General features: G+C 42.5%; 1 protein-coding gene across 2 annotated transcripts in view; it reads right to left on the bottom strand.

Annotated features, from left to right (window-relative positions):
- Positions 1 to 25443, bottom strand: part of ADAMTSL1 (ADAMTS like 1) — a 460511-nt gene that overhangs the window by 388715 nt on the left and 46353 nt on the right. For both annotated transcript variants that reach the window (XM_088659038.1, XM_088659040.1), the window contains exon 2: positions 6139 to 6261. In XM_088659038.1, the coding sequence (XP_088515164.1) occupies positions 6139 to 6261 (123 nt within the window). The remainder of the gene's footprint in view (positions 1 to 6138; positions 6262 to 25443) is intronic.

Below are 25443 nucleotides of genomic sequence, written 5' to 3'. Positions count from 1 at the left end.
CGGTTTAATCTAAATCCAGCTTGCTCGTGCTTAATCAGGTCAGCCTCAACCGACCACTTCATCAACCTTGCGAGCAAAAAACGGGCATATATTTTCCCAATGGATGATAGCAGACTAATATTCCGGTAGTTCCCTGGGTCACCGGGGGGGGGGGGCTTTTTTATAGATAGGAATTATAATGGCCTCCTTCCATGTTTCTGGTATTGAGCCCGTGGCATTTATGGCGTCGAAGGTTTTAGCTAAAATCCCTGCCCACCATGCAGAGTGTAGCTTTATAGCCTCAACCGGGACCAAATCCGACCCGGGAGCCTTACCAGTTTTCAGCTCAGCTATCAATTCTAAGATTTCAGCAGGGTCGGTGTTGGGCCAGACAGGAAGGGGATTAGAGGAAGGTCTCCAGTGAGTGGTCGGAGCTTCTGCCACTGAGAAATATTTTCTCAGGAACTGCTCCCACGTAGGGGCCGGGATCACCGTTAGGGGATAATTCCTCGTTCTTCCCTTTATTAAAGACCAAAATTTCCGGGAGTTATGAGATTTTGAGGCAGTGATTATAGTCTGCCAACGATTTAGTTGCCATTCCCTTTTGGCCAATTTCTGGGCCTGTTTGTATGCTTTTTTAGCCAGGGGATAAGATGGAGGTAAGGCAGGAGCACCGGAGAGTTTATAGTCATTATATATCGTATGTAGATGGAGTCTGGCTTGTTTGCAAGAGGAGTTGAACCAAGGGGCGCCAAATTTAAAATAATGGTTTTTAACTCCATAGGCTGGAGAAGTAAAAAGGCGAGTTAAAACTACTATCAGGCAAGAAAAAACCCTCATACACTTAATTGGATCATGCGGGACTATTCCTACGTCCGGCTGGTCGCCAGGAAACTTTTCTCGGATAAAATCCCTATATCTATGGGCAAGGGCAGGGGACCATTTAATCCCCTTTATTTTAGTAGTCGACTCCTCAATCACCGGGATTGGGTGGGAACGGTCGAGCAACTGCCAGTCAACACATAACTTGGTTGACAGGGGAAGATGGTCACTAAATTGAGCATTGTCAATTTTAAAAGAGGTGACATTCAAAAATAGATCCTGGGAGACCAATACATAGTCAAGGACACTGTTTGATTTTAACCCTAGATGGGTAAATTCTCCTGGAATATCTGGAGGACATCTACCATTTAATATAATTAAATTTAGGCGTAAAGTCATCTGATAAAGCATCACTCCCGCCTTATTGACTTTTATATCCTTTGATATTCTAGTGGGGATATATACTGGATCGTATGTTTGAGTGCCGGGGTCGACCCACCATTTAGACTTTATAAGAGCCTCCCGATTTGAAGCTATCCGAGCGTTAAAATCGCCTCCAATAAGGGAAGGGACATTTGGAAACTTAAGATAGCAGGAAAGTAAAAAATCCTCTAGGGATTCCCATCTAGAAGTCAGATCAGCTGCTAACCCTCCCGGGGGGGAAATACACATTTGTAACCAATAAGGAGAAGTTTTCACCAGAGATCAGTCCGGTAATAGCATAAGGCGGTAATGCATGCACTAGTGAAAGTTTAGCCCGAAGTTTAAGAGAGATACCGATTGTAAGGCCACCTTTAGGGCGGCCACCACTCACTGACGGGCTAGCAGGCAGACATATAGACTCAAAGCCATTTATCTCAATTTCCTCCTCCACCCAGGTTTCTTGTAATAATATGATAAGAAAGGAATTACTATATTTTTGGAATTCTGGATCTAATATTTTACTTTTCCATCCAGCAATGTTCCAACTTAATATTGAAGGCTGGGGATTCCTCTCTCTTCTGAGTAACTGTCATTCAGAAGGTTGGTTCAACTTTAATACGGGAAGAGGGGAGCCGCTAAAAAAATCAGTTATTTTCCTCTGATGAAAAATCCCTCGCAAAAGCTGAATGGGAGGATTTGCAAAGTTATCTGACTGTTGAACTTGGCCACTCATACCTCTAGGAGTAGGACCTTGGGCAGGGGAGGTCCCCTTTTCCAGAGAGGTTTGGTGGGCCACCAAATGCGATCCAGCTATCTCGTCAGACGTTTGGTCTCTCTGTGGTCTGCTGCTGGTCTTTTGGACTACTTGATTTATGTGGCCTGTTGGGTCTTCGATCAGTTCCGTCTCAGGTCTTGCTGTTGAATCCATAATACTCCGCAATGAGGGATGAGGCTGGGAGAGTGAGCTGTTTGGGAAAGTTAGCAAAGGCACCTCTTCTCTTGTTTGGCCAGTACGTTTCCGAGCACAATTCAAAGTGTTGGTGCTGACCTTTAAAGCCCTAAAGAGAGCCAGTGTGGTGTAGTGGTTAAGAGCGGTAGACTCGTAATCTGGGAAGCCGGGTTCGCGTCTCTGCTCCTCCACATGCAGCTGCTGGGTGACCTTGGGCTAGTCACACTTCTCTGAAGTCTCTCAGCCCCACCCACCTCACAGGGTGTCTGTTGTGGGGGAGGAGGGGAAAGGAGAATGTTAGCCGCTTTGAGACTCCTTCGGGTAGTGATGAAGCGGGATATCAAATCCAAACTCTTCTAAACGGCCTCGGTCCTGTATACCTGAAGGAGCGTCTCCTCCCCCATCGTTCTGCCCAGACACTGAGGTCCAGCGCCAAGGGCCTTCTGGCGGTTCCCTTGCTACGAGAAGCCAAGTTACAGGGAACCAGGCAGAGGGCCTTCTCGGTAGTGGCACCCACCCTGTGGAATGCCCTCCCACCAGAGGTCAAAGAGAACAACAACTACCAGACCTTTAGAAGGCATCTTAAGGCAGTCCTGTTTAGGGAAGCTTTTAATGTTTGATGGATTTCTGTATTTTAATGTTTTGTTGGAAGCCCCCCAGAGTGGCTGGGGGAACCCGGCCAGATGGACGGGGTATAAATAATAAATTATTATTATTATTATTATTATTATTATTATTATTATTATTATCCTGCAGATAACAATGTAACAATACTCTTGTCATGAAGCCATAAAGTCTGGCCTTTTAGCCTTATGCTGCTGTGCTATAATCTCAGACCATGGTTCCCAAATTCCACCACCACCACCCTAGACAAAAAGATAACAGCAGAGTATCTAGGCAGACCCTTTTTCTATCTGTTGTTCACCAATTTAATGTGCTGTGCTAGATACTAAAGTCACTGCTGCAGGCAATCTGAATGAAGCCCGCAAACCGCCGATATAGCCCATTAACAGGGCTAGGCCATTGATATGGTTCTCAACATCGCAATATATCAGCAGCTAAACACTGTGATTTACCAATATATCATGATGCCTGAAATAAGGATGGAACTGTCTAGAGGCAAACATGGACCACACACTGGGAACCTGTGAGGTAATATGAATACACAGTGCTAAACCTTCCAATAAAGTATCAGATTCAGAATGTAGGGAAGAGTATTCTAGGAGAAAAATTTCCCCAAAACCTCCTGCCTATGAAAACCATGAAGGATCTAGGCCAGGCAACTGCCCAAAATTCTAGTTCTCCACTTAAAGTGAGAGGATCTCTCCTACTTCTGTGTTCTGAGCTGATAAAGTTCCCAGAGATTTTTATGCCAGTCTTCAATAACAAAAGGGTGGAGGTATGAACCAGGAGATACCCTTGAGTGATAGAATCAGCAACCTCTATTTATTTAGATACTACTATTATAGTGTATTGGGTGGTAGAGGAGGGGTAGTACCTTTGGTCCTGACTCTGCCCTCAGCACTCCTCTGCGGCTCCTAGAAGCTGTGGGCATGCGAAAGTGGTGACATCGTAGGAATGGCTTTGGCTGGCCAGCTAAAATAGGTGACAGGCTCCAGTTTGATTGATCAGATGAGATCAATGGTGGGCCCAAAGGTCAACAAGGCAGTTTCTGCACGTGCTGTAAAGGGAATTGAGGGGCAGATGGAACTCATCAACCTGGTAATTTAGCCCATATAGGAAAATGAAAACTCTGATCCTAAACCTCTTCCTCAGGAGAAGAGAAGACTAAGTAGTAAACTCTATATACCAGTGATGGCCAAACTTGGCCCTCCAGCTGTTTTGGGACTACAATTCCGATCATCCCTGACCATTGGTCCTGTTAGCTAGGGATGATGGGAGTTGTAGTCCCAAAACAGCTGGAGGGCCAAGTTTGGCCATCACTGCCCGCCACAAATGCAGAGTAGGGTCCCTAAGACGGTTGGATAGCACCTTGAACACCTCTTTTCTTCAACTCCTGCAGCCAAGCTGGTGCCAAACATATTGCTCTGCTTTCCTTTGGACCACAGAGTTTTAAAATATTCTGTTCATATTCTGTTCATTCACATTCAACTGATTAGCTTTTCTGGCATCTGTCAACCAAAAAGATATATAATTTCTCAATGAAAAATGAAGATGTAGCATGGCTATCAGGGTTGTTGTTTTTTAAAAAAACATATATATTTTTTTGCTTATGTTATATTGAGTGATAGAATGAACTTACTGAGAAGAAATAGTTTCTGGTTGGAACTTTCTGTATAATTAACACAGTACTATCGCTTGTTAACCGTGTACAAATACTTGTAGTCCGGCACAAGACCAATGTATTTCAATACAACCGCAGGCCAAGCCAGCAAAACAGACACAAAACTAACAAAAGGTTGCCTGCTGGTCTATGGAGCATCGCATTCGATGCACAGTGATTCAAGCCACACATCATTAATCACAGTGAGGGTTAATCGCATCACCTTCACAAAGAATCTTTTTGTCTTGGCGGTAAAGCATTGCTTGATTCTACTCTGAGTCTCACCAACAGATTTATACACGGTAAAAACAAAGTGTTGATTTTGCCTGATGTGTGAACTCTTTGGGTGGGATTGTGAGAATCCTAGAGATGGTTTGCTGAAAAGCAGATGGATTACCAGGGGATTGTTTATTGCATCCATCCTCTTAATGCATCCATCCTCTTTGTTAAGTATGTTCTTTGACCTAAGCAAGATTTATTTTAGCAATCCTCATCTCTCTAATGTTCCAGTCAACTGTGTTCTCACCAACGATATCCACTCCACAATCACATGTGCAGCTGAATTGCAGCACAAAGCATTATCTTTATATCTGCTTTTTAAAAAAATAAATAAATTAATATAACCCAGATGAAACAACTACATACAATCAGAGAGCCTTCCCTGAATACAACACAGAACCTTGTAAAAGTGCATATTCTAAAATCATCACAATCTTAACAAACACAAAATGATACACAATAACCTCCATCGCTTGGACTGCTGTCCACAAATGATAAGATATACTGAATCAGCAGAAGGAGTTCTGGTCTGCAGGACTTAGGCAAAGACAGCATTTGTTCTTCTTTCCTTCTATCTAAAAATATATGCTTCTGTTTAATTTCAGGGATAGGATTTCGACACCAGAAACATTGGAATAAATCCAGTGTATTAGCACAAAGCAGGCAAAATCTAGAGAAAACTAGGCTCACAGAAGTCCCATAGAAATAATTACTATTCGAAAAGAATACATCAGCCTTGTCTGATGCCCTCCAGATGTTGTCCTCCAGCTCTCCCTATCAGACCCAGCCAGCATAGTCATTGTTCAGGGATGCTGGGATTTATAATGTAACAAAACCCATAGGACAGCAAGATGGTGAAGTCTGGCCTACACTATAGAGTAACTGTTGCAGGTAAATTTCAGCTTCTATGAAGTCTTGTTATTTCATTACGCTATGCTCCGGAACTGGTTTTGTCTTTCAATCACAACTTAAAGCCAGACCTCCAAAGAGTTATGGAAGGGAGCCACTCCTCCTGGTTTGCTCTCAGCCTATATTGACTGACCTATTGGTTCCAGCTCAACATTCAGCTCTCTTCTCTTGAATTCAGAGCATGCAGAGCTGCAGTAGATCTCCCTCCAGTTTGGCATACTTGACCTCTGTAGACCACTTCTCAACCAGCTGACCCTCTTCTCCCTCATACAGTGCAAGTTTCTATTTCCTTATATGTTCTGGGACGGGAACGAGCCAGAAGAGCACTGCTACGGGAGGATAGTTTGCCACCAACAGTTCCAACCACGGCTCTAGTGCCTTTTATACCTGTTCTTCCTAATATCTCTGGGTTCTCTCTCCTGCCCTTTAGAATAACGCTCTAAACGCCATTTTTCACATGCACAATATTATTTAAAAGATAGGCCGGTCCTACCGTATCTTCAATTCTGTGGTTCGTATTCAGCAAATCCGAAAGGAAATCTTCATTAAGACTCTCTCTCCGAATTAAGGTAAACTCGCGTAGAAAGATAGCTCCCTGGTTTTGGTCACCACCAACCTAGAAACATAAAATACTATCATTTAGAAAAATAATGCTTTATCTTTGCTGGCAACATCATAGAAAGAAACAACAATTTCTGAACTGTCTGCAAGGACAGTGTAGAAATATGCTGATGCATAAGGAAATGAAATATTCAATCAGTTTTTTTTATACAGCCAACCATGGACCCATTGCAAAGTGCAACAGGGGTAATTAACCCCAAATAACATGAAATGTTACATATAGCATGAAACAAGAAAGGAAAAGCAATGATCCCAATTATTAGAGTGGGGAAAAAATGAAGTCTATAAAAGTCTCAAAGGATATTAATGATCAAATTTTCAGGTTCTCTTTGGAATTATATGCTAAACCAAAATATGTAGTTTATGACAATATAGAGGTTTCCTTTAACAAGATAAACTTAACATATCTAGATGACACACAAAAGCATGTATTAAAAAATGTTTAGGGGTACTCTCATTTTGACTCCAGAAATCATCATTTTATAGTTCAAACCAGGAAAAATAAATACAGTAAATGGACAAAAGTACAAAGATTCATAGGGGACCCAGGTGGCGCTGTGGTTAAACCACTGAGCCTAGAGCTTGCTGATCAGAAGGTCAGTGGTTCGAATCCCTGTGACGGGGTGAGCTCCCGTTGCTTGGTCCCAGCTCCTGCCAACCTAGCAGTTCGAAAGCACGTCAAAATGCAAGTAGATAAATAGGAACCGCTACAGCGGGAAGGTAAACGGCGTTTCCGTGCGCTGCTCTGGTTTGCCAGAAGTGGCTTTGTCATGCTGGCCACATGACCTGGAAGCTATACGCTGGCTCCCTTGGCCAATAATGCGAGATGAGCGCGCAACCCCAGAGTTGGTCACGACTGGACCTAATGGTCAGGGGTCCCTTTACCTTTACCTTTACAAAGATTCATAAAATGTTTAGGGGTTAGTGTACCCCTGCGTCCCCCCCAGAAAAAAAGCACTGGATCTATCAGCACCAACTGTACAAAGAGATACTTGATAAAGGTAATTTATGAATGATATTCAACCAAGCTTATATTACTGTTGCACTCAAAACAGAGAAAGATCACACTCAGTGTGCAAATTATTAGCCTGTATTACTAATTAATGTTGATACAAAGAACTTAACAGTGACTTCAGCCATTAGAATCCAGCAAGTGATAATGTCCATTATTGAGAATGACCAGACTGGTTTTTATAAAAACAAGGCAAGCAGCAGTTAATATGAGATTAGTGGTGGACCTAAGCAAAAATAAAGACCAATTTCTAACGTTATCATTAGATGCTGAAAAGCCTTTTGACACAATTTATAAACAGTATAGAGAGGTAGCTTGAATTAAATTTTGATTTCATAAAATGGATTAAGATATTGCATGACTTGCCTACACCTAGAGTTAAAATGAATGGCATCATAGACCCACTCTCAGTGACCGATCCCTTCCCCCCGAGGGAACAAGGCCTGAGCAAAACTATAACCTGTATAACCATGGCTCGTATTGATACAAACTTTGCAAATGCCAGCCAATGTCATCATAATGCTATGTCCCAGAGCAGCCTCACTGGTGCTTTGGACTACATTTCCATCAGCCCCAACCAGCATGGGATAATGAGGGTTGCAACCAAACAACATTTAGATGGCAGCTGGGCTGGGGCTCTGTGGGTAGTTAACAATGAGTGGCTGAGAGCCACCTGTCACAACTTGTGGCATTACTGCTACTTCCCTCCACCACCAATAAGCCCACCTGGGGTTGCATGGATATGTGAGGAATAAACCATGTATTACTAGCAGCCTGCATAGTATACAGTAATGTTAGCTCACATCTGGTGAACTTAAAGAACAGCAATTTGTAGCTTGACAACTTATATTCCTGCTACAGCAATTGGCCCAAGAAAGTTATTTTACCAGTTTTTTGATCCATAGTTCATATTGCTGCTTTTATACTTCCCTGGTTGGTTTGTAGATGCAAAGCTACCTTGAAAATGTTCAGAAAGCTTACACTTTATTAGGAAAGCTATGGGTTGAGCCCATCTGTCTATATACCACATGAGTTTGTCTTAACTATGAAACCAGGACTAGTCGGCCACTCACGGGCAGATATATGGCATTTTAGGGTATAAGGATGCAATCTTTTCACATGAAGAATGAGCAGTGAGCTGTTTCATAGTTACTGCGCCTGGAGAGAAATCAACTGAGGGGGAAAGGAGAGGGGTGGAGGGAAAAAAATAATACCGAAAAGGGTGGATGGAAAATTCGAGGTCTCTCAGCACAGAATAGCCTTAGTTTTTATACTTTGTAATATGTGGGAGAGAATTCCTTGAGTTCATGGCTGTGAAAAGGAGAGGTAGGTGTCCAGCCCTTCTGAGTGCACTGAATGCTTGTGCTGTAAAATTAAATGTTAAAAATTATATTATTGCTGTACTATAAGACATATATGGTTTTATGAGCATGGGGGATTTTTTAAAAAAAACAACAACAGGTGCCTGGACTTTGCATTATGTGGTTAACAGTGAGGTACACACCCAACTGTATTACATAAGGCTCACTGTGCCATAGCAACACTGAGTACAACATGAATCAGGTGGGAATTGGAAAAATATCTCAAAAGGAATGGTAAAGTGCCACAGCAAGCTTGCAGCTGGGGTGAGTACTAAAGAGCAAAGAGCCATGCCCAGGGGAAAACCTACTCATTCTGAGAGGCGAATATGCTTGTAAGCTCAGTGTTACTCACATATTTTTAATAAATGCAAATCTGTTTGCAGCTTAGTGTGTTACTTGTGCAGCTACTCTCTATGTGGACGCGGGTGGCACTGTGGTCTAAACCACTGGGCCTAGGGCTTGCCGATCAGAAGGTTGGCGGTTCGAATCCCCACGACAGGGTGAGCTCCTGTTGCTCTGTCCCAGCTCCTGCCCACCTAGCAGTTCAAAAGCACATCAAAGTGCAAGTAGATAAATAGGTACTGCTCTGGCGGGAAGGTAAACAGCGTTTCCGTGCGCTGCTCTGGTTCGCCAGAAGTGGCTTAGTCATGCTGGCCACATGACCCGGAAGCTGTCTGTGGACAAATGCTCCCTAGGCCTATAGAGCAAGATGAGCACCGCAACCCTAGAGTCGTCCGCGACTGGACCTAATGGTCAGGGGTACCTTTACTTTACTGTCTATGCAGATGTACACCACTCAAGATAGAAGCAAAATAAGAAATAAGGGGTAGAAATTATTCTCTTGAGAACAGGTCAAGTGGACCATTTTTCAGTTTAAAAGTGTCACCTGTGCCCTGAACATTTTCTTTTTTTCTTTTGCTGCTGCTTCTATCAGGGTGGCTAACTTGATACGTTTTTGGACTACAACTTACATCATCTCTGAATATGTTGGCTGGACACATGGCAGTTGTAGTCCAACAACATCTGGAGGTCCACAAGGTCTTATTCCTGTTCTCCTCAACACGGAAGCTCCTCAAAAGAGGCAAAAATCTCTGGCTGCTTTATATCCCATTTCTGATTTATTTGGTTCAATTATCAGCAGCCAGAGATTAACAAGAGCTCAATTTATTGAGCCCAGGGATAGGCAGCAGTCATGATGCTTATAATTAAACACAAGGAATATGTGTTTATGATTAACTGGCTCAAGATACGGTGCAGTCCCAGCAGGAGAGGAATTAAAAATGTTTCAGTGTGAAATGACACTTAATGAGTGCTAATTGCTTATGATAAGGTCCCGACTTCTCTCAACTGACTGAGAGAGCAAACATTTCTGTACCATCACAAAAATGCCCTGTTAGTGCATCCCAGGCCTCTTGCTTTGCAAAGTTACTTGGACAAGGAATGACTTCCTGTTAGGGCTTCCAGATGTGTCCGCATTGCTGCTTGCTGCCAAAAACACTTGCTGATTAGCACTGCTGTGTTGCTTCAAGCAAGGGTGGGTTTATTTTCATATGAAAAGGGAGTGGGGAAGGAGAGAAAAAAATATAAGGGGTGCTGAAAAGAGACAAAAATTGTAAGCAGGCACACCAAGCCTATGTTTAGATGCTTTTGAGGGAGTCCCTTTCAAAGAGGAGAATATGATTGAAGTTATAAAGTCATGCGTAAAATAGAAAGAGGGAAATGCTATTTACTTTCACGAAATACGAGAGCTAAAAGCGATCTCGTGAAAATTAACCACCCAGCAAGATTAAAGCAAAGGGGAACTCTGCATATACACTGTGCACTACGGCAACTACCAGAAGCGTACCAAAGATTCAAATTTAAATAAAAATAGCTTAAATGAATCCATAAAAGGCCAGATACCTTATTTGCCAGATGGTGGGATGAAGATCAGAGTACAGAACTCTGTTATCACCCTGTTTTGTTAAAACCCATAGGAAGAGTCACATCCTGGCTCTTTGTCAGAGATAGTTGGGTGGAGGATGGACTGTTAAACTGAGTTCATGTACTGAACTCAGTTAATTAACAATTAACTGGCATTTCATTTCCCGGAATGTGGAAGAAACAACAAAGGGATCATCTATCTTGGGACCTGGACCTCACCATGAGGAAGGAACTGATCAACGAAGAGGAAGTACTGGGAAGCTTGGGAGGAAGTGATCATGTCCTCTTGGGTTTCATGATACAGAGGCAAGGGAAAGCTGAGTGTAGGGTAGGTGATACCCTCTGGACTTTAAGAAGGCTGGTTTCAAGCTTAAGGAATTAGTGGATGAGATTCCATGGTCAGAAATACTCAAAGAGAAGGGAGTTGAAGATGCATAGGCGTTTCTTAATGGTGAAATATTTGAAGGCGCAAATGCAGGCAAATCCAGCAAGAAAGAAGAGTAGGAAGGATCCAGTGTGGCTGCAGAAGGAGGTTACAGGTAAACTGAGATTTAAGAAATTGAAGAAAGGGGAAATCATGCAGGAAGAATATACATGAATACTCAACATTTGTAGGGAGACAGTCAAGTGGGCCATCTCATGAGAAGAGAAGACTCCCTGGAAAAGACCCTGATGTTGGGAAAGATGGAGGGCACAAGGAGAAGGGGACGACAGAAGACAAGATGGTTGGACAGTGTTCTCGAAGCTACCAACATGAATCTGATCAAACTGTGGGAGGCAGTGGAAGACAGGAGTGCCTGGTCCATGGGGTCACGAAGAGTCGGACACGACTGAACAACAAGTCAAGTGGGCCAAAGCTCTGGATGAGCTCAGGACTGCAAAAGATGTTAAAAATAATAATACTAATAATGTTTCACATGAAAAACAAAGAGATATTAAAACAGGTATGTGAAATAATTATCAATATACTGCAACGCATTAGCTACACTTCTTTCTCTCCCAGGTGTTTCGGATCATTTATTGCAGCACTCCTGCAAAGTTGCTAAAACGACTTCTGGATAATGGTTTTGAATTATTTCATTGAGTTCATGCTTTTAAAGACAAAAGTACTTTTTGCTGTACATCTCCAAGGATACAAAGAGGGTGCCCATACCTGACCGCCCTATTTAAAAGAAAAAGAAGTTGTGTTAATGGGACAGTCTGAGGATGTGTTACAACAAGCCCAAGAAATTCCCAATTCAAATAGCAATATATTTCACAAGGGAATGTTTTTCATTCTGCTTGAAAATGTTCCCACCAGAAATTCTAGTTGCCCTTGAAATATGCTAAATCTCTCCCCCCACCCCACCCCAACCTTTCTTTCTACAGAAACTGAATTCAGGGTTTGCAGCAAGACTCTGACTCTTTTCCATGCCCTGTGAAGGAAATGTGGCTTTGTGCTAATTATTTTCAGTCCTCAAGCAGCCACAATAGATAAGCCTGGTTAATGTATTCATTGAAATAAATTATTTGAGCTCCATTTCAGCCTCTCCTTTCTCAAGGAACAAAAGCAACAAAAAGTGATTTGCATTCAAGATTACAGCGTGAAGTTGCCCCCTCGGACAAAGCCACCAGCAACTTAACATCTGAGGCAGACATTAGCAGCAACGGGGATGTTATTTGTAAAGCAAGCACACGCCTACACTTGACCCAGAGTGTTCGAACAACAGAGAAAGCCAACATGGCCCCAAGCAAATGGAGTGGCAAAAAAGAGAGAAGGGGGGGAGGGGGGAGAACGTAAAAAAAAAACAACCACGCCAATACTTCTGCTGCCAAGCAACCTTGGCTGAAAAAAAATATGGGCAGCAGACTGTGGGAAAGAAAGATGAACTCATATAGGAGCAAACAAATCAAAGCTTCCATCTGCTTTAAAACCCTGTTGATTAGAACAACCTTGCTGGTGGGCCACCAAGGCATGGAGAAGACAAAAAGGAAGGATGAGGTATCCTTTATAAGCTTGCTTGAGCAAATTGCATTTTACAAAAGTTAGCCATTTGGAGCTTGAAAGGTGTTGTGAAAAACGGAGGGGTGGGCTGGGTGGGTTGAATCAGGCCTTGCCACCAAATGCCCCCCCAAAAGCAAAATGAAAGATGAATTTGGAAAAGATCTTCAGACGTTTGAGAGATGCTAAGAAAGAATAAGCCTAACAGTTAACAGTTTTAAGTTCAGTGGTATTTTTATTTGCACATGGAATTGAAATGCTACTATTTTAGCTAATTTTATTATTTAAATATTTTGCACTTTAATTTTTTTTTAAAAAACTGCCCTGAGATGCTTTTTTATCTATAAAGCTTGCCTAAAATATTTTTAAATAATGATAAGTAATAATTCACATATTCCCATTTTTAGTCATTCCTGATTAAAATGAATCTTTACACAATCTTTACAAATCTTTTTGGTTTGCAGGCTCCCCCCCCCCCATTAAAAGCCAGGATCTAGACCAGCCATTCCCAGGCTGGTTCCCTCCATATGTTTGGGATAGCTCAGTTGGTACAGCATGAGACTCTTAATCTCATGGTTCGAGCCCCACCTTGGGCAAAAGACGACCCTTGCCGTCCCTTCCAACTCTACAACTCTATGATAATTCATATCAGTCCTTGCTAAAAGTCAGGGGTGATGGGAATTATAGTCCAAAACATTGAGGACAGCAGGTTGCAGAAGGCTAGTCCAAACATCACATATGATTATCCTATGATGATGGGGTGGGGGTTATTGTTTTATTTTTGCTTTAACTATTTTGGGGGGCTTCTATCCTGTATTTTTATCTTGTGAACCGCCCTGAAATCTTTAGATGAAGGGCAGCATATAAATTTAATAGATAACAATAATATTAAGGATCTCAGTTCCATACCCCCATATCTGAATTTCTTTCATCTTCCTCTTCTTACATCAATCTGATTCTTTATCCAAAGTTCTCTGTCCATATAGGAACTGGCGTGAATACCCCTTCATAGAATAAAGGTCAGAAGACCACTAGAAAGAATTCAAACTTTCAACAAGATGTTATCAGGTGATGGGACATGAAGTGATGAACAAACATGTGCAAATCTCAGTTGGTGGTGCTTCAGGGTGGGAAACTTTATGTCAAGCTTTATTGTCTGGATGGCTTCCATTCCATCAACTACAGGTATACACCTTAGAAAGACAGTCTGTAAGTATATTGGAGCAGAGCAAAGTGTGCTTTTAAATACTCTCATTCCCCAGAATCAAAGAGCTGAGTGGCAAGTTCATTCCGGGTACTGCCCAACGCATAATGTGGGTGCAGACATTTCTGGTTTACAGGGGTTTGGCAAGCAGTACTGACAATATTTGGCAACCTCTGAGCCTCTTGGGCTTGGCAATCAAAAGGTCGGCGGTTCAAATCCCCGCAACGGGGTGAGCTCCCGTTGCTTGGTCCCAGCTCCTGCCAACCTAGCAGTTTGAAAGCACGCCAGTGCAAGTAGATAAATAGGTACTGCTGTGGTGGGAAGGTAAATGGTGCTTGCGTGCACTCTGGCTTCCATCACCATGTCCCGTTGCACCCGAAGTGGTTTAGCCGTGCTGACCCGGAAAGCTGACTGTGGACAAACGCTGGCTCCCTTGGCCTGAAAAGTGAAATGAGTGCCGCACCCCATGGTCATGTTTGACTGGGCTTAACCATCCAGGGGTCCTTTACCTTTTGCCTTACTGACAACACCCATCACATATGGGTGAAGCAAGAGGCGTTGAAGAGATGGAGTATTGTGTTGTTGTTTTTTAATGTGGGCAACGGATTATAGTTATTTAAAGATCTATTTTGCCCTGTTATAATGGTGGTGAAACCTACTTTAGGGTTTAGCATGCTCAGTAGGACTGTTCACACACACACACACACACACACACACACACACACGCACACATTGAACAAACGCCTGCTTTGAAAAATGCTAGAGGGAAGGCTGGTTTTTGAGAAACACAAAACCAGAGTCCCTTAGGCACATGGAACTACTTGTAGAGTTCTTTGGATCCTGGCCATTGCCTGTTCAAGTAAAGCCAGGGTTGTTTGGGAGCTTTTTAAAAACCTTATTTTCACTTTGTGGCAAGCTAAATTAAAATCAATGTTTCCTTCCACCCAGTGTTGCGGGTGGGGAACTTCTCATCGTATCTAATATCAGCTGTTCCCCACTAGTTCCATATCAAAAGGAAACGTGCATCATTTAAATAATTTCATCAGACGCATCTTTCCGTGAGGAGTATTGTTATCTTAAGTTTGAGGGTCTTTTTCCCATGCTTGATTTTTACGCCTCCCCCTCCCCCAGATGCATCTGATTGGGATGGGATTTTTAATGTTTCCTGCCAATGGCAAAACTGGTTTTAATAACTGATGCATCTCTATTCCGTTTTTTAAAATACTACATGGTATACAAATATAGTTCTTTATGATGCTGGGATTTATTTTTTCTTTTTATCTCTCCAATTTGGATATGCTATAATCTTCGTCACATGTGTTATTAATGAAACAAGTCGGGTCACACTCTTGCAGTTCGAACTTTTTAACTGTTCTCAGATCATTGTGCAGTAAATACGGAATTTACTTTTTCTATATTATGTCATTCTATAGGATGATGGCATGGGGCAGAGGCTTTCATCATTGCTGGGAGAAGAGATGCAGCTCAAAGAACCTGAGACTTTTGACATTGAAAAGGTCTGGTGTTCAATCCCAAGTAGAGAGGGCTATGTCCCTTACCTGAAACTCTGAGGATCCACAGCTAGTCAGTGTAAACAATACGGAGTTAGAGAGATCAGTGGTCTGACTTGGTATAAACCAGCTTCCTTTGTTCCCTCCTTCCTTGTTAAGGATATTTAAACTTGGGTGGGATGCTTTTAACACATTTATCCACTTGGTTTTAATGTATCCATGTGGGGTTCATTGTCTGTTTCTTTGAATGTAAGTCACTTTGGGTTGCCCTGGACGAGATAAAGTGACCGACAAATTTCATAAATAACAATAAAATTAAAAGCTATGGGACGAAATGCTCCTAAAATCAATGAACTTCTATTTAATGCCAATATGTGCCTTTTCTAATCTTTAGTTCCACAACTGCTTCCGCAACTCAGGTTCTGCTACACTGAGTGACAAGCCTAGGTGGTGCTGCAGGGCACTGCAACTGTGACATAGTGAATTGAGCAGAATGGAGGACGAGAGGCGGAGAGGCACTGAATGTTGGCCTTGCACACAGAGCAACGCTGAAATTTGAAAGACCCAAGTCCACCCTTGGAGCCCATCTCACAACCAGTTCTGGCGTTTCATGCCTATTTGTATCATTCTTCTCGAGAGAACCTTGCACTTCCATTAAGTCAACTGGCATCCATTAAGTCAGCTTACAGTTCATTTTACTTACATTTCAAGAGCAGGATATTAGGCAAGATACAAAACCTTACAATATAAATATACAGGTAGTTGAATATATTGGGATGGGGGCGCGGGGAGAGAGATTACTCGGCATTCATATGTCATTTTTCAGAATTTCTGTCTTCCAACTCAGGAAAACCAGCATCACAGCATGACCTGCAATCACTGAAGAGGATAGTTGTTGTTTTTTTGAGCAATCACAAAGGCTTCATTTTGTTCAAAGCAGCAGTGACTTGGGATGAAACGGAGTATTAGAAAATTGTTGCTCGTCATGACTGCTGGCATTGGTGCAAAAAATTGTGCTAAGAGGCAACTCTACTTAATGCCAGAGGTGTTGCAACAACTCTACAGCTTATGTCCCTTATACAGTGGTACCTCTACTTACGAATTTAATGCGTTCCAAACGCACATTTGTAAGTAGAAGAAATTTGTAAGTCGAATCCCATAGGAATGCATTGGGAGAAAAAAATCGTAAGTAGAAAAAATCCTATCTAAACCGCATCCAAGATGGCGGACGGAGCTCCATTCGTAAGTAGAAACATTCGTAAGTACAGTTATTTGTAAGTACAGTAGAGGTACCACTGTATGTTGTTGAAGTGGAGAGTTTGACTATTTGTCACAAGGATTGTAAACAAGTTACAAAAAGTATCTTAAAGCAGGTTGCCATGTGTCCAGACAAAGGAAGAGTGAAAGCATATAGACATACTGTACCGTACTTTGCAGAAGAGAAACTTCCTGCTATTTTACAGTATACCTCTTACGGTTTTAAGGTTGAATCTCATGCAGTGTTCATAACCTTATTAAGCCACAGTAGTGTTTGGGTTTTGTTTAAAAGACATACAAGGATTTTCATGGGGAAAGCTAGAAAATGCTTTCAGCTTCCTCCATTACCAAGAGTTCTGCCATTTTCAGAAGATGTATGAAGGACCAAGAGCACTTAAAACAATTTTTTTTCCATCCTTCAGTGCACATTATTTCTGTATATGGTGTGAAATGTACTTTCTGAATGAATGATTTGTATATTTCTGACTTGTATACAGCATTAGAAGGTGGTGTTCTCTCTAACCCAGATAGAGTTGGCAACTACATGGAGATGACAGGTACAGCCATCTCTGCTGCCTTCTGTTATTAATACACAGCAGTGGGAGCTGAGCCAGATAGCTTTCCCAGCATTCAAACACTACAATTCCTGCCTCCCAAAAGAAACATGCTCAACCCTACACAGCACAGGCTGAAGCAGAAATAGCATGTGTGAGTGAGGAAGGAGTTCTCAGCATTTGTGTGGTGCATGTATCAATGGCTTGGGTCAAAGGGTTGGAAGGGACCCTGAGGATCATCTAGTCCAATGGTTACAAGCAAAGCCTTGGTCTTGATTGGAATGACATGCTTGAAAGCAAAAGCAGGGTCAACTGAATTAGTAGATGCCACTGGGTCTATCATGACATTGGCATCCTGGCTGGCCTAGGACCAATGGCAGAATCAACTGAATGTTCCTCTCAGGGTCACTGGTATCCTATCCTGTGACAACTGGTCCTAAGAGTTGCAGGGGCAATGGAATCTTACTGGTGTGGGGGCTCATCAGGTCCTCTCAGAGGTCTGTTGAGGCCTGGGCCACTTCTGGCTTTTGAGGTCACAAACCGTAATAAATGTAGCCCAGCCAAAAATGACATATGGAAACAAAATAAGTCACTACCACCTTCCAAAAGGGGGACAGGAACAAGAGTTAATTAGATGGTTTCTAGACTTTTTTCCTGTGAAATGCAGTAATTGTTGTGGGAAAATATCCCTTTCACGTAATAATAACCCTGATATTAACCCTAATATCACAGTTGATGTTAAGCACATGACAAAATATATATCAGTTAACAAAGCAATCGCATTTCTTAGCTGCTTAAATCTAAAACTCTGAGCTGAGAGTGCCACGAATTGATGCAAATAAAAACAAGTTGTGAAATGCTGAAAAGAATCAACAGGTGTCTAAATTGGAGGCCCTCTTTGAGCTTGAGGCCTCAGGCCAAATGGCCCTCCTCTCCACTTCTGCTCCCAGTGTGAGGCCACCTATATGTTTTATCTGTAGTCACTTTTAATTTCCAAACCTATACATAGTCACTACTAAGGTTCCCAGCTAGGGCAGAAGCACCTTTGAGTGGGATAAGGGGGGGAGGGACTTTTCAATGATAGAACTTTGCTCCATAAAGTGCCATTGGCCTCCTCCATCGCCATTTTCCATTGGTAGCCCAATACCGTTTTACTACCGTAGGGTCTGTTGCATGTGGCAGATGTTTTTATGCTTGACTTTAACCGCTGATTCTGTCTCCTTGGTTGTTGGTTTAAAGTTGCTGGCTTTACGAACAACAATTTAAAAGCCCACTTTGAATGTTGCTTTTGGACCAGAAAAGTGGGGTATAAATTTATTATTAATAATGTGCAACTCTCTTAACCCAGATGAAAGCATACACAGAAAGCAGAGGGGCAGTGTGCAAGTTGGTGGCATCTCCTCAAAATGTCATGAGCTTCAGGAAGTTTAAAGCTTCAGGAAGTTTAAAGCTTTAAAGTTTCAGCTTTAAAGCACATTTAAAGTACCCTCCAAGGATCCTGGAGATGTGGGTTATGGATCACAGAGCTACAATTCCCCAACCCACTGAGCTACAGTTCCTATGGATCCTTGGGGGTGCTCTTTAAAAGTACAGTGTGTGCGCAGCCTTAGTGCTGCTCATTCTGCACAGGAACAGAATTGGGGCTGGGTGACAAAGGGTGAGTGGATGGAAGCTAAGTTGTAAAGAAAGAAAACCTGTGACTCCAATATGCATCTACTACAGAGGTCAGCAAACTTTTTCTGTAGGGGGCCGGTCCACTGTCCCTCAGACTTTGTGGGGGGCCAGACTATATTTTTTGGGGGGAGGGGATGAACAAATTCCTATGCCCCACAAACAACCCAGAGATGCATTTTAAATAAAAGGACACATTCTACTCATGTAAAAAATTCCCAGACCGTCTGCGGGCCGGATTGAGAAGACAATTGGGCCGGATCCGGCCCCCGGGCCTTAGTTTGCCTACCCATGATTTGCTACTTCTGTGCTACAGACAGTAAAACATGTTTACTACTTATATGAAGCTGTAGTTAGGCCGAAGTGCCTTAAATTTCGATTTCCATCCTTTTTGTTGCATGGGTGGATTCGTAAACACATTAACTCTTCCTGTTGAGTAGAAAGCTTTTTGATCCAAGAACCAGAACCATCAGGATAGTTTTTCATTGGAGTATAAAAAAGAATTGTTTTCTAAGTGAGTAACAGGAATAATGTCTGTTCAGTGTTAGTTTTTTCCACTGCTTCTAAATTATCAGGTTGCTGACTTGGTCTGAAAAGGTTATTTTTCCTCTGCTGATAACTGAAATAGTTCAGCTATAGATATTCAGTAACTTCATGGTATATGCTCAAATAATTATCTTTTCTGATCATTTTTACAACTGAGATGTTTAAATGTAGTTCAGCATAGTAGATTAAAAAAAAAAGATTGGCAGTTTAACCTGAGATTTCAAACCCTACAGAAATCCTTATTTGTGTTGTCTTCTATATTTAAAAGGTCTAAGAATATATTATTATTATTATTATTATTATTATTATTATTATTATTATTATGTGATAATGATAATGATAATAATAATAATATTACTATTATTATTATTATTATTAAGATTCCAGTGTATTAAGAATTAATAAAGGGATCCAGAGATACTAGTGGTGAGCTGAAAATAATCCCCCTCTTTCTCATTTGGGTAATTCATCATAATCTGAGTCCAGCACCTCACTTATTCAGAGATGGGTGGATTTCACAACTGACAGCAAGCAAGCAGTGACTAGAAAGTACCCTGAGATAGTAGAGAGTACCCTGAGATAGTAGAGAAGGGAACTGGTCAGGGTGACATCCTGTTTTCTCAGCTGGGATTGTTTATTTGCAAATAGCAGCCTCACCCTCTGAAGTAACCCAAGGAGTTTGATCATGTAAACAATTGCTTTGTTAATTACATTGAATTAAAACCAATCAGTGTACTGTAGCAGCAGCTTACCAGAGACCAAACATATTGTTAAAGATTTTTTTGAAGGGATCCCCCCCTAAATTCTAAAAATTAATAAATGGCAGGATTTTGATTAGTTGGGATGTGAAGGGAGAAATGCAAGTTGCAGAGGAATTCCTAGGCTAGCCTGTGCAAAGGGGGGGGAAAGGAACTGGCAAGCTAGGACCATTAGGAAACAAAACAGGGCCATTGAGGGCTATTGACATAGCAAAAGAACTGCCCTGCTCTCTTGCCCTGAGGTGTGAACAGAGACTGGGGCTTTGGAAGTTTTCCTGGGTGTGAGGTGTCAGGAAAAGCCACCTGTTAGCAGGTGTGCCGGGTAGGAGGAGGAGGAAAGAGGCAGAAAAAAGACTGGGATCCAGCTTCGGCAGGCTGGCTGAAGACTCGCTGCACTGCTGTGGAGGACAAGCCCATCTTGAAATGACCATGCTGTAAGCTCTGGACTCCCTCCATGCAGACTGAAGGTGCAAATAGGTAAATAAACCATATTTCTTAAAGCTATGGCCATCTCTGCCATGTCTCAGTTCCCCAAAGGAACACAGACACTAGGGAAGTACCTGGAACCCCCACAGAGAGCGGGTGCGGCACCCAACCTTTGTAACAATTTTAATTAATATTAATTCCATTTACCTGTGTTAATTCCAGACATTCTGGAAATCTCATTTTAGACATTTTGCTCAGGACTTCCCCATTAAGATTGGAATGCAGAGGTGACCCATATACTTGGAGGATAGCATTTATTTAGAGCAGGGATTAGGGACCTGTGGCCATTCAGGCATTTCACAGAATCATAGAATTGTAAAGTTGGAAGGGGCCCTGGGGGTCATCAAGTCCAGCCCCCTGCAATGCGGCAATATGCAGCTGTCCCATACGGGGATTGAACCTCCAGTTCCCATTAGCCCCAGGAAGCATGGCCAATGGTCAGGGACAATGGAAACTGAACATTATCTGGTGGGTCACTTCTCTGGTTTAGGAGGAGCTGCTATTGTTGTTGTTTAGTCGTGTCCGACTCTTCGTGACCCCATGGACCATAGCACGCCAGGCACTCCTGTCTTGCACTGCCTCCCGCAGTTTGGTCAAACTCATGTTCGTAGCTTCAAGAACACTGTCCAACCATCTCGTCCTCTGTCATCCTCTTCTCCTAGTGCCCTCAATCTTTCCCAACATCAGGGTCTTTTCCAGGGAGTCTTCTCTTCTCATGAGATGGCCAAAGTATTGGAGCCTCAGCTTCAGGATCTGTCCTTCCAGTGAGCACTCAGGGCTGATTTCCTTCAGAATGGATAGGTTTGATCTTCTTGCAGTCCATGGGACTCTCAAGAGTCTCCTCCAGCACCATAATTCAAAAGCATCAATTCTTCGGTGATCAGCCTTCTTTATGGTCCAGCTCTCACTTCCATACATCACTACTGGGAAAACCATAGCTTTAACTAGACGGACCTTTAAAGGGACCCCTGACCATTAGGTCCAGTCGTGACCGACTCTGGGGTTGCGCGCTCATCTCGCATTATTGGCCGAGGGAGCCGGCGTATAGCTTCCAGGTCATGTGGCCAGCATGACAAAGCCGCTTCTGGCAAACCAGAGCAGCACATGGAAACGCCATTTACCTTCCCGCTGTAGCAGTTCCTATTTATCTACTTGCATTTTGATGTGCTTTCGAACTGCTAGGTTGGCAGGAGCTGGGACCAAGCAACGGGAGCTCACCCCGTCACAGGGATTCAAACCGCCGACCTTCTGATCAGCAAGCCCTAGGCTCAGTGGTTTAACCACAGCGCCACCTGGGACCTTTAGGAGCTGCTATATCGGTAGTTATTTGGCTACAAGTTGAGGTCCCCACATAGCTTTTAATGTTTGATGGATTTCTGTATTTTAGAATTTCTGTTTTTTTTTTTTTTGGAAGCCGCCCAGAGTGGCTGGGGGAACCCGGCCAGATGGGCGGGGTATAAATAATAAATTATTATTATTATTATAGCCCCCAGCATCACCTCCCACACTGCTCCAGAGCGTTGGATGATGCTCTGGAATGCTGGCAGGTGGTGGCACTGGCAGGTCCAAGAAGAGAGAGGAATCTGCAAATGCCACCCCGCCATTCCCCAGATCAAAAGGCAGAAAGAGCATTTCTGTCTGTTGAAAGCGAACTTTGGATCAGGACCAAGACCAGAGCACCATTAGATGCTCTGTGCTATTGCCCTCTGTAAAATGTTCTGTGTGTGTTTTACAAGACAGTCTCTTTTAAGAAAATATGGACCCACCAGTGCAATCCTACAAATGTCTATTCAAATATTTAAAATACAGGCATATGGAAGCATGAGTATACTTAAACCCCTGAAAGGCAAGCTAAGGAGCTAGGAATGTGAACAGTTTGGCCTCTGCTTTGTTCTGATCTCGCTTTAAAGACTTAAGAGTATCTCTCTCTCTCTCCTTGAAACCAGAGTTGCATTTTTGGGGACTTTATGGCAGATGGATACAAAATCTCTGAGATTTACCCTATCTGTATAAGTCTGGCAAGAATTATGAAGAAAAACATCTAACATTGAAAAGGCGGCCGGGGGGGGGGGTGTCTTTCTAAATTTGCATTCCATTAATAACCGGTGTTTAGCTTGACAATTATAACATTTTTCATATCTCTGTTTTTGTGAGATGAGGCCTGTCTGGACCATAATTGTATAATAGAATTAAACGTCTTTCCATTATATGTAATTATTTCCTTGTGACAACAAATTAAATACTGAAAGTTGTTATATTGCATTAATTTTGTGTGTTAATATGGCTTTTGGATATTTTAAGAAAGTCTTTGCCCTTTTTAACATTGTGTACTCTTGGATACAAATTATATGATTACGTACATACACGACTTCTGCTGTACAGATCACATGGACAAAAGCTTTGCTTTCCCCTCCACTATAAATGCTAAGTGTGTCTGGCCTCGCCATAACATTTTAAATAAAAAAGTCATTATTCAACAGACTCAGAAACCACACTCAGCCTAACATCATTCTGTTTTAATAAGTTTGCATTGAACTGTTGTTGTTTTTCTTTGAGACCAGGCTGATAATCTTCAGTGAGCCATAGTTCAAAATCTTGTCTGATCTTTCTAGTCATTTTCTAATCTGAAAGAAAACCCACATCTAACGTGAGAACAGATATTAGGGCAAGGCCCAACTCAGGAAAAGGACAAGGAGAGGAAGCAGTTGTTCACCACATTGAATATCATTCCTTAGAGCAACATAACGTACAGGGATGATAAACAGAGCCATGTGGACTCTGCTTAATGAGAAACAAAAGGATGTCACAGCAGAATAATGGGAGCTCATCTTTAACACTTTTCCATATGTGTTCTGCATAAAGGCAATGCCTCAGTGTTCCATGGCACTGAGTGGCCCAGGAATTCGGGGGGGGGGGATAAATTTTGCTATGAACAATGAGGTTCCAGAAGAAGTGAAATCTCCCACCCAGTCATGAGAACTGTAGCAGCTGACTTCCCTCCTCTAAGGTAGAGTCCATCACCAGTGGGTGGCTGCTATCCAAAATCAGAACTAGAACCATTACATCAAAGACTAGAGAATTCAAATTGGAAAATGTGGGGGGGTGGGGGGAGTCACTTAAGTACGGTAAGTGCTAAATCAAACACAACTATTGAAATACACTGTTCAATTCCCCAGTTTGTGTTTTGAAAAACGAAATGAAACACCAGTACTGTATTTATAAACACATAGAAAGATGAAATGAGCAGATTATGCGAGCAGCTGTTTCAAGGATAAGCAGAAGGTGTGTGTGGTGTGTGTGTGTGTGTGTGTGTGTGTGTGTGTGTGTGTGTGTGTGTTCTCCGACTTCTATTGGTCAGACAACAAGCTCATTGGCAGACCAACTCTGCTTCTGCATTACAAAGATGTCTGGAAATGTGACACAAAGGCTGGTGACATTAACTCCACTGTGTGTGCCAGGAGACAATCAGTCCGGTTGTGTATCCACAGCAGTGGCCAGAGAAGGAATGACCACCGAGAGGAGTGCAGAAAGAGGAAATGAAATTGTTCATTTGCATCAGCACAACCGGAAGCCTTCATCTGCCCCAACAGCAACAAAACGTGTATCTCCTGCATTCGTCCCTACAACCACAGCAGGCGTTGTGATTCTCCAATGGTTTGACTTTACCCCTGAAGGCGCACTCTTCCATTGTCTCCCGAGGCCAACAGCAGCAGTTATCGTCCACTCTGAAAACTCACAGTGCACAAAAGTGGCAGAGGCATAAACAACCAAGCCATATTTCTTGATGCACAGCTATTAATTGGCTCACAGTTTGTTGTGTTCAAACCAATGGCGAATAAATTCTAATTGTTCCAAAAATTTTATAGCCAGTATTGCCTGTAAAAATAAAGGGGGAGGCCTCAACTCCCATCCTAAAATAAAATGAAAAGGATATGATATTCTTGCTCTTTCCCCCTTCAGTTAAATGGTTTTACTGATTTGATGATAGCGTGCTGAAGAATTGCAAAAAAAAAACCTGGGCAGCTGTCAACAGTGTATTTGGCAGACTCCTAAATTTATTATGTAGTCCATCTACCATCTGCCAGACCTGACCCTCACATCTTCCCTGTTAACAATCTTCACATACAACCTCTTTCCAACTCCTGTTGGGGTCTAGCCAACAGCATTCACACACACACAAAAAATCTCCCTGTGAATTACAAACAACATGGAAACATCTCTCCTCTGGCGGGGGAGGGGGGGAGACATCATAAGCATACTATGTGTAGCGCAAATTGTTTGTTTGTGTGTATGTCACAGAAATAGCACATGGCACACACGCTTGTAATTTCTGCATGAGTAGCAAAACAGGGGAAAAAATGAGAGTCCTCATTGCCGTTTCCTGCTAATAATCCACAGGCTGCCAAAGTAACTTGAACCTCTCTCCTCTACACACCCAGTCCCTAAGTCACTAACCTTCCCAACACCACTGACAGCAATGATTCCCTGGAAAAGAATTGCAAAAGCTAAGAAAGAACTGTTTTCCATAGAAAAAAGAATTTGGGGGGGTTGAACTGTGGTCAGAGTGTCATCCTACAAATGCAAATGTAGTGGCATTGTTGAAACCTTTCTTCACACACACACACACACACACACACACACACACACACATACACGGGCAGTAAGCTGCTATTCTGTGCCTACTTACCTGAGAGCAAGCCCTATTGAGTTCAATGGGGCTGACTTCTGAGTAGACATGCACTGCTAGAAACGAACACTGCAGCTATTTTTCAACTTGCCCTCAGTTCTCCTCGTTTCTATGCACAACCCATTGGCACACTTTATCTCGTTTTTACATCAGAGAATATTGCCTCAGTGATGTAGAAGAGCACAGCACATCTGGTAAGTAAGGAAATAAATCACAGGGTTGGCTT

Source organism: Zootoca vivipara, chromosome 15 (genome assembly GCF_965207765.1).
Source record: "Zootoca vivipara chromosome 15, rZooViv2.hap1.1, whole genome shotgun sequence".
Classification (NCBI taxonomy): Eukaryota; Metazoa; Chordata; class Lepidosauria; order Squamata; family Lacertidae; genus Zootoca; species Zootoca vivipara.
Note: the sequence above shows the minus strand (reverse complement) of the source record. Positions and strands in the feature narration are given on the sequence as shown.